This window comes from Nycticebus coucang, chromosome 19 (assembly GCF_027406575.1).
Source record: "Nycticebus coucang isolate mNycCou1 chromosome 19, mNycCou1.pri, whole genome shotgun sequence".
NCBI lineage: Eukaryota > Metazoa > Chordata > Mammalia > Primates > Lorisidae > Nycticebus > Nycticebus coucang.
In genome coordinates, this window is record NC_069798.1 from 11,727,584 (window position 1) to 11,737,794 (window position 10,211).

General features: G+C 42.5%; 1 protein-coding gene across 1 annotated transcript; it reads left to right on the forward strand.

The window, feature by feature from the left end:
- The first annotated feature begins 5,101 nt into the window (after positions 1-5,101).
- LOC128572004 (RING finger and SPRY domain-containing protein 1-like) lies at positions 5,102-7,812 on the forward strand. The gene has a single exon (XM_053571902.1). The coding sequence runs from the start codon at positions 6,025-6,027 to the stop codon at positions 7,753-7,755; it is 1,731 nt and encodes a 576-aa protein (XP_053427877.1). The 5' UTR covers positions 5,102-6,024; the 3' UTR covers positions 7,756-7,812.
- Positions 7,813-10,211: the final 2,399 nt, after the last annotated feature.

The following is a 10,211-nucleotide window of genomic DNA, read 5'->3' on the forward strand; positions in this document are numbered from 1 at the left end:
GATATGCACATGGCGGGTCAGTTAACTACATCAAGTTCTACAGTCAAAGATTGCAACTCAGTGACCAGATCAACACAGATGCACATTTCTTAAGCATTAAAATGTCTTTACGTTATTAAAAGAAGTTAGACATTTGTTGTGAAAATTCACAAACTGAGGTTGGATATTAAAAGTGTTTCTTCTTTAATTCACGAGTCATTTATGTCCAAGGCAAGCTCATCAATAACATTCAGAGAGCCCAGGACAAGATTACAAATGCAGACCCATAGACTATTAAAATACATACACATCATGAATCAAGCTAGCAAATAAAACACATTCTATCCCCACATGTCAGCAAACACCGCTTCACAACGCCTTTGAAGACCAGATCAGAATATGGAATTCTGCCGTTCCAACAGAAGGGGTAGCCCAGCAAGAGCCTCGTCCCAGCCCACAGACAAGCCAGCACCAGGCCTTCCCTGTTCTCTTCTTACTCCTGGCTCTGTCCTCCAGGGACCACGAACACAGGCCGGTGGGCTTCCCAGCCTCAACACCCAAGCTCAGCCTGCAGCAACGCCACCCCAGGAAACAGCTGCTGCGTGTCCACCCTTTGGGTCCAGTGCAGTCTGGGGACAGGAGGACAGACCGAGGAGAGCTGTGGGGGTCAGGTGGCACAGCCCTGAGGCTGTGCTGGGGTTCCTCAGTCCCTCCTACAGCATAGTTCTAGATCAGTGTTTCTCAACCTTTTGTATCTCATGGCACACTTGAACCTATAGTTAAACTTCCCTGGCACACTTAAATTATGTTGATCAAAAAAAAAAAAAAAGTTAAAAAAAGAATAAACTTACTGTGCTTTTAACTTCTTTCAAAAATAATTAATAAATGATCTTTAAAAATGGCCAAGGCACACCTAAGATCTTTTCACAGCACACCAGCGTGCCACAGCACACAGGTTGAAAATCACCGTTCAGGTTCCTTTGGCCCATGAGTCCTTATTCTCTTGATAGGAATGTGGCCGCAGGGGAAGGAGAACAAGGGGCTCTCTTGCCAAGAACTGACGATTGGTCTTAGGACAAAGAAGCTCTCTAAGACTATGATTTGCAGTCCACGTTCATACCTCCTTGTTAACCCAGTACCTTAACGCTAGGCTGCTAGTGATCGTGATGGGGAGAAGTTTTTTAAAAACTGTAGTAGGTCAATGACCAAGGAAATGTGTGATTTACAAAACAAAATCACTGTTTTTAAAAATCATTTGTTTTTAAAAATGTCTTCAATGTCTGGAATTTCCTGATTTTCCATAGACCTTATAAATATTCCATCCCCTGCAAATGTGAAAGTACAACAACTTTAGAGTTAAAAATGTCGCTCTTATGTTAAAAGTTGACTCATTCTCCAGGGGAGGAGGGAGAGGGACTGGTGAGCTCCCCCCTGATGGGCACAATGTCAGGGTATATGGCACATCCCCCGGGTGCGGGGACCTTACTACCATCACAAACACTGTAACCTAATCATTTGTATCCTTATATTAATCTGAAATAATAAAAAACGTTTACTCATTCTCCCGTCGCTTTACAGGATTTTCAAGGCATAGCCAGCAATTTTCGGCAGCAATAACAATTCTGTGGCCAACTTGTCACATTGTCATTACTTTTTAAGAGTAATTTACATATTTAAGATTATCAGATCAAAGTGAAAAGAAAAATAACAAAACATAGAAATAGATTCCAAGTCAGTTTATTTCAAGAGTTATGCAATTACTGGGGCAAATATTGTCATCTGGGGAACATCAGTTCAAAGATGCCCCCCACCAGCCTGATGATTGCTTTTCAAACCAAGTGCCAATTTGAAATGTATGACAGGATGGTTCCTTCCGAGACGGCAATTTTTCATATTTTACTCCTGGAACCCAAACTGCTTTTAGAAACCATAAGAAGAAAGAAACAGAACCAACTCTTTTTAAACTTCATATTGAAAATATAAACTCACAAGTACACAAGTAATAAATGTAAAGCTTGATGAATTTTCACAAACTAGCCCCAAATCAAGAAACAGATCATTATCAGCACTCCGGGAGTCCCACTCCAGTCCACTGGTAACTAGTCCCAACAAAGGTAGTCTCTGTGCTGCCTTCTAACACCTGAATTTGTTTTGTCTAGGTTTCTATTTTATGACAGTGACAATCATGCACATGATTGATTGTCCTTGTTACACCATCTTCCAGTGGATGAATACAACACAAATCTAGTATTGATGGGCATTTGGGTAGTTTCTACTTTGGGGCTATAGGATTGGCGCTGCCATGAACATCCTAGCACGTGTCTTTTGATGACCATAGGGACGCACTTTCACTGTGTACATAACTAAGTGTGGGAATGAAGAGTCATAGGGTTGCATACCTTCAGCTTTAGGGGGTAATGCCAGTTTTCAAAAAGGGTTGTACCAGTTTTTTCTCCCACTATATTTCCTTCTCATATCACTTAACTCGCCTCATTAAGTGATCAGTGGACATGTGTATTTCCTTATGTGATTGATAAAAGGAGGACGGGATGATGGAAAGATACCATCAGACCCAAAGGATAAAGTCAGTCTTGTCATATGGAGTAAAGAACACATCTGCACATGGAAGGCGATACAGAATAGGAACAAGACCCAGTCCCAGGTGGGAAGAGGGAGAGGGGGGCAGGTTTCCACAGGCATGAGTCCCCAACAGCTAGTGATACAACTTGAGATTCTTCCAAGAATTTCACCCACCTACCCATCCTCCGAGAACCTTGGTATGGTCTTGGGTCACAACTATTCTGAAAGCTCTAGGTAAACATCTGTCTGTTCACCTTTGGGGAGTAACAGGAAATTATCCGAATCCCAACACACTCCGGAGTGTTTATTTTTACCGTGAGAATGGGGAAGAATAAGTCTATTTCCTGGCAAGTGCCTGCCTGAGATATTTTCTCAAGCTTCTCCAATAGGCTGTAAATGCCTCAAGGATAGCTTAGGTATTGTTCATCTTTTATCCCAAATATTTAGGCACTGCATGGACCACAAGAGCTATTTAACAAATACTTCTTAATCTGAACTGTAGAAAGCAATGATTATCATTCCCTCTTTACAGATGAGCAGAGTGCCAGACATAGAATAAGACCCAATTGTGGTAGCTACAGCTAAATGTTTTACTCCAAACAATGCTCTGTCTACTATACCACACTGTATGTGATGATATGCTGGAAATCCCCAGGAACAGAATTTGGAAAAGAGACTTTATCTCAATACAAAGAACACATTTCTAATATTTAAAAATATCTAAATATTGCGTGGCACCTGTGACTCAAAGGAGTAGGGCACTGGCCCCATATACCGGAGATGGCGGGTTCAAACCTGGCCCCACCTAAAAAAACAAACAAAAAAAATCTAAATATCTTCTGCTTAAGGAGTTACGAGGAGTAAAAAAGACCACTTACAAAGTATTTACTATGCTTACTCCTCTTAATATATTTACTGTATTTTACTAAATAAATATATTAGGTTAGGGTACAGTTGTTAAGGCACAAGGAAGAGTAGAAACACTTAGAGTCCCTGTGTTCATCAAAGTAACATCCGATGTAGAGTCACACCAAAAACATAACATTGTAACCGTGATAGAGGTAAACGTGGTCTCTGATACATCAGAAGGGTGAGCTAGGAGAGGAAGTTTAATCTCCACTACCACTCTCCCTAAGAAAGTGAAATTTAGGTTGACTCCTAATAACAGGTTAAGAGTTAACTAGGAGAAGGTAACGGAAAGACTGTCTTAAGCAAAGCTCCGCACCAAGGGGAAGAGTGATGTGTTTGAGGAACGTAAAGAAGCCAGCATGGGCAGAAGGCTAAGAGGAAGCTAGAAGGACACTAACCTGGGACAGCCCACAGGGACAGATCTTAGGAAGGACTTGGGTCCGTCCTTCCAGGAATAAGCGTGAGGTTACTCAGCATAACATCCTGACTTTCTCCAGCAATTTTTGGTAAGCAGCAAGCCAAAACAAGGACAAAAACAAGGTTGGTAAAAAGCTGAGGAATTTTAGGATTCCAGTGAGAACATTGTTATCAAGGTTGACGCCACAGGACCAGGGCTGCTAGGGGCACAGACTTAGTCTGAAAGAATCACGAGGGGCAGACAGAAACACCAAGACTATTTCACCACGAGCAGAAACGAGTCCATCGGTGAGAATAAGCAAAGGTAGTTAAGGTGGTAAGGAATAAGGGATTACAATGAAAGAATATTTCAGACTTTAAGGCCCATGCTCCAGAATAGTTTTTATTGAGAAGCTCAAAATGATTATAAAGGTAAGTAGAGATAAGAACATCAAGAAAATAATATGAAGCTGTGGTTTTAGAAAGGTTGGCCCTATAAAAATAAGGGTCATGGAAGACGACTGAGGAATGAAAGGAATGGGCAACTTTTAGACAGATCCTGAAGTTACTGAGTGACACAGAAAGAGAATCTTCAAGATCAGGAGGTTTAAGCAATAAGGATGGGACAGGAAAAGAGCATTTGAGAATTACTGAAAAGTAGGAGATATTCATCAGACCTGCTCAGAGCAAGTGTTAGCCAATCAATTCACAATGGCAAAGAAATAGCCTCTCCAAGAAAAACAACTTTTAAACATTAAGACTGTGATTGTCAGCTTAGCACCTGTAGCTCAGCGGCTAGGGCGCCAGCCACATACACAGGAGCTGATGGGTTTGAATCCAGCCGGGACCTACCAAACAACAGTGACAACTACAACCAAAAAATAGCTGGGCCTTGTAGCGAGCACCTATAATCCCAGCTACTTGGGTGGCTGAGGCAAAAGAATCGCTTAAGCCCAAAAATTTGAGGTTGTTGTGAGCTGTGATGCCACGGCACTCTACCAGGGGTGACATAGTGAGACTCTGTCTCAAAAAAAAAAAAAGACTGTGATTGTCTTTTAGGGAACTTTAGTTTATTTGCTCAATTTTTTATTTAAGGTCATAGAAATCCAAGATCATCAAGTTGTTTATATGTTTTTGGTTATGAGTAGGATGTAAAATATCTAACCTTTAAAAAGTACAGAGATTAAATTCAACAACTATCAAATGATCTAAAGAATCACTATGGATTGAGGGAAGGCCAGGGCTGTACGAAGCCGGGGAGGGCCCTGCGCGTAATGGCAGCGCTGTGGCCTCGCGTCCATCTTTACCGCTCTCTCGGACCTGTCACAAAGGAGTCGCGCCGCCGCCGCTGCCCCCTCCCTCCGGTGGGCCCGGGAGCTAGAGAAAGTCAGTGCCGCAGCCCGGCCACACTGCTCTGGGAAGTCCCATTGGGCACGCTGAGCGGGAGGGAGGGAGTCCGAGGGCTAGGGACGACTGTGAAGGAGGGAAACAGCCGCTTGAGCCTCAGGCGGGCAGACCGGACTGGTGCCGGGGCAGGCTTGGAGAAAGGGCCCCGGAGAAGGGTGGCGTTGGGCAAAGCCTGGGAAACAGCTAGGAGGTTCTCCACCGAGGCCCGCGCTTAGGGCGTCTGAAAGAGGTTCCGGGAAGAGGGTGTTTCCCCCTTTCGAGGACGCGGGTCTTCCCCAGAGAAGGTGCTTGGGGGTCGCCCGCCTGAGGAGGCTGCGGCTAACGGGGCCCCGGTGAGGGATAGTTATCTCCTGGGGAGGCTCCTAGTGTGGAGGGGTGCTCCTCTCGGGCGGCCGGGGCAGAAAGGGTAGATGAGGAAACGCTTTGGGAGGGTTCCTTTTGTGGAATTTGCGGTTTAGGTGGCAAGGGTGGGAGACAAATCTCCCGTAGTGAGATTTAGAAACGCCCTGTGGTCGAGAGATACGGGGGCGAGGGGCTGCTAGAAGGTGGGAGCCAGACCTAGCGGATTCTCCTACGGAGGCCGGGAGCTGAAAATTGGAACTGCCATTGGATGACCAGGATTCCCTGTAGTTGATAATGTTGGAGATAAACTCTGCAACTTTCTTGAGCATTCAGTTGTTAAAAACAAATAGGATGCAAGTTCTTCAACCCCAGATTATGAAAACAGTACTTGGAAAACTCAAAACTATCTAAATGATTGTCTTTGGTTGGGCCGTGTTCTTAGCAAGCAGAAGCCTTGGCCAGGGTCTGCTGTTGACTCTCGAGGAGCACATAGCCCACTTCCTGGGGACTAGAGGTGCCACTACTATCATGGGTAATTCGTGTATCTGCCGAGATGACAGTGGAGCAGAAGACAGTGTTGACACCCAGCAGCAACAGGCTGAGAACAGTGTACTACCCACTGCTGACACAAGAAGCCAACCCCGGGACCCTGTTCGGCCACCAAGAAGGGGCCGAGGACCACATGAGCCAAGGAGAAAGAAACAAAATGTGGATGGGCTAGTGCTGGACACACTGGCAGTAATACGAACTCTTGTAGATAATGATCAGGAACCTCCGTATTCAATGATTACATTACACGAAATGGCAGAAACAGATGAAGGATGGTTGGACGTTGTCCAGTCTTTAATTAGAGTTATTCCATTGGAAGATCCATTGGGACCAGCTGTTATAACCTTGTTACTAGATGAATGTCCATTGCCCACTAAAGATGCACTCCAGAAATTGACTGAAATTCTCAATTTAAATGGAGAAGTAGCTTGCCAGGATGCAGGCCATCCTGCCAAACACAGGAACACATCTGCAGTCCTAGGCTGTTTGGCGGAAAAACTAGCAGGTCCTGCAAGCATAGGTTTACTTAGCCCAGGAATACTGGAATATTTGCTACAGTGTCTGAAGTTACAGTCCCATCCCACAGTCATGCTTTTTGCACTTATCGCGCTGGAAAAGTTTGCACAGACAAGTGAAAATAAATTGACTATATCTGAATCCAGTATTAGTGACCGGCTTGTCACATTGGAGTCCTGGGCTGATGATCCTGATTATCTGAAACGTCAAGTTGGTTTCTGTGCCCAATGGAGCTTAGATAATCTCTTTTTAAAAGAAGGTAGACAGCTGACATATGAGAAAGTGGACTTGAATGGCATTACGGCCATGCTCAATAGCAATGATGTCAGCGAGTACCTAAAGATTTCGCCTCACGGCTTGGAGGCTCGCTGTGATGCCTCCTCTTTTGAAAGCGTGCGTTGTACCTTCTGTGTGGATGCCGGTGTGTGGTACTATGAAGTAACAGTGGTCACTTCTGGTGTCATGCAGATTGGCTGGGCCACTCGAGACAGCAAATTTCTCAATCATGAAGGCTATGGCATTGGGGATGATGAATACTCCTGTGCATATGATGGCTGCCGGCAGCTAATATGGTACAACGCCAGAAGTAGACCTCACCAACACCCATGCTGGAAAGAAGGAGACACAGTAGGGTTTCTGTTAGACTTGAATGAAAAGCAAATGATCTTCTTTTTAAATGGCAACCGGCTGCCTCCTGAGAAGCAAGTCTTTTCATCTACTGTATCTGGATTTTTTGCTGCAGCTAGTTTCATGTCATATCAGCAATGTGAATTCAATTTTGGAGCAAAACCATTCAAATACCCACCGTCTATGAAATTTAGCACTTTTAATGACTATGCCTTCCTAACAGCTGAAGAAAAAATTATTTTACCAAGGCACAGGCGTCTTGCTCTGTTGAAGCAAGTGAGTATCCGAGAAAACTGCTGCTCCCTTTGTTGCGATGAGGTGGCAGACACACAACTGAAGCCATGTGGACACAGTGACCTGTGCATGGATTGTGCCTTGCAGCTGGAGACCTGCCCATTGTGTCGTAAAGAAATAGTGTCTATAGTCAGACAGATTTCTCATATTTCATGACACATGTGAAGAGACATCATGGACTTATTTCTACTCAATTCCAGCCAATGTTGAAAAGAAAAAGAAAGAAACCATCTCTATTCAGTTGTATGCACACTGAAACTTATAGCCATGGCCAGATTTATGCTAAAAATGATAGTTTGTCAAAGACAAAATTCTTTTAGAATCTAATCCAACTTGCCAGCCCTGAGAAATTCCTTGTAAGTCCAAGGAAAGCTGAATGCTAGGAGCCAGACCTGTGGTACTTCCATGAAAAACAATAAGAGATGGTGCCCTCGCAAATGCTGAAACCACGCTGGACTCTATGTTGGGTTCATTTGATTGTTTAACACAGAATATTTTGTGTCATATTGCAAAGTTTTTATTTCGGGCAGAAGTCTTTACAGAGAAGTAAATGACAGTGTGTCTGGGTTAAGCATAACTCCCGAATGGTCAGAGAGATACCCAGTATATTAAGCATGGATATTGCACTGCAAGACTTGAATCTATAAAATTAAAATCACACAGGTCAGTACTACAAACAACATGGAGAACCTAAAAGAAGGTGCACAGACTGTAGAAAAAAACCCAAATTTTTTGATATTTCTGTGATTCCAAAGAACATTCTAGTTTGGTTTTTTTTTTTTAACTGCAGAAAATTGGTAGTATTTTCACATTCATGGTGTTTTTATCCAATTTCGGTACCCATGTTTTGTGAGGAAAAAATGGTTTTACCAATGCAGGAGGAATTCATAAATTAATTGCAATGTTAGCCTGAAGAAAATTTGGTATTTAGGGTATTTTTAAAGTACCATCAAATCAGGTTTTTTGGGTTTTGTTTAAAAAAATTTTTTTTAATCAGTATTGTTTTGGGAAGTAATACACTTTGAAACTCTTGAATTAATAGTCTCTAAAACTCTAGAGGACAGTCTGAGAACACGTATTCAATCTATTGTTTAAAATAAATACATGTTTTTGAATAGTAAATTCTATCATGAATTGTTGACTATGTCTTCATCAAAAGTGTTAATCCCTCTCAGGGTCTCTGATGAAGACCTTCAAGAGTTTGGTTTTTTCTCCCAGAAAATTGGAAGGTAGAATTGTAAATTCAAGAACTTATTTTATAATGGTGTACCTCAGCAGCTGCCTTTCAATTTATGCCAAGTCCTTACAGAGTTTATACTTGAATAGTAAATATGTCTTCTGAGTTTTACAATGTCTTAACTCAATGCACATTTTTTTCTTCCTTTCCCACCCTTTCTTGTTTGTAGTTTCTTAAACCTATTCTGTTACAGAGCTGATTTCCTTAATGGCTGTACATGTTGGGTGCTGGATTTTTTTTCCATGTCTTTAAGTCTTCCATAAATCCAAAAATATATATATAAATATATATAGATAGATATAAAAAAAAAAAAAAAAGAATCACTATGCACACTTTTCTCTCTCTCTCTCTCTCTCTCTCTTGCATTTCAGACTGCAGCAAATTTGACATCAGAGGAACCTTGATATTTTTTCTGTAATGGATTGCAACTTTTTTTTTTGGCCAGGGCTGGGGCTGGGTTTGAACCCACCACCTCCGGCATATGGGGTTGGCGCCCTACTCTGTTGAGCCACAGGCACCTCCCATGGATTGCAACTTTACTAACAGGAAAGAGAGAGATGAGGCTAAGAACTCCTAAACAATTTTAAGACCATCTAACAGTTTGAGAAATGAAAATTCACAAAATTCTTTAAAATCAGAAATGGTTCACTGGGTGTGGAGCTCATACCTGTAGTTCTAGCTACTTGGGAGGCTGCGGCAGGAGGATCACTTGAGCCCAGGAGTTTGAGGTTGCAGTGAGCTAGACTAAAGCCATAACACTCCAGCTTGGGCAACATAGCAAAACCCTGCCTCAAAAAAAATAAAAAATTAGAAATGGTAAGGAAAGAGACTTCCAGAAAATAAGCATCCACTTACACCCTTTCTCAAACATATAGAAAGTAGAGGTTGATTGGGGGAAAGGAAGCGGGAGAAAGTGTAGGTATGAAAACCCAAAATATAAGCCTTTAATGAAACATAGTCACCATACTCAGGCTGCCAGATAAATGATTATTTGCCACATGACTTAAAAACTGTAAAGTGACACATTCTGAAGCACGTCCTGGGAATTGCTCAAAATGCAGGAAGTGTCTACGTCCAGCAGGCACATTGGTTCCTTGGCTCCAACTCTTAAGACTTCCACATTTCCTCCGAAGCCACAGCTTATAAATCAGATGAGATTAGTCATCTTGCAACAAAATAGATTTTAAATGTGATTTTCAAGAGATTGGAAAGTGTAATACAGCAGGTTTTTCAAGCTTCAGTGCTGAGAAATGATTGTTTTGTTGATGGCTCTATCGAGAATGTGATATTACCCCCAGAAAGATGTGGGCTTCTAACATTTCCGGGAGGCAAACCACGAGGTTTTTGACTTCAGGGTCTAAATGGTCAGATACCG

What these genes read in the sequence shown, in the direction of transcription:
- LOC128572004 (XM_053571902.1), top strand. Translation starts at nt 6,025, where the DNA reads ATGATTGTCTTTGGTTGGGCCGTGTTCTTAGCAAGCAGAAGCCTTGGC.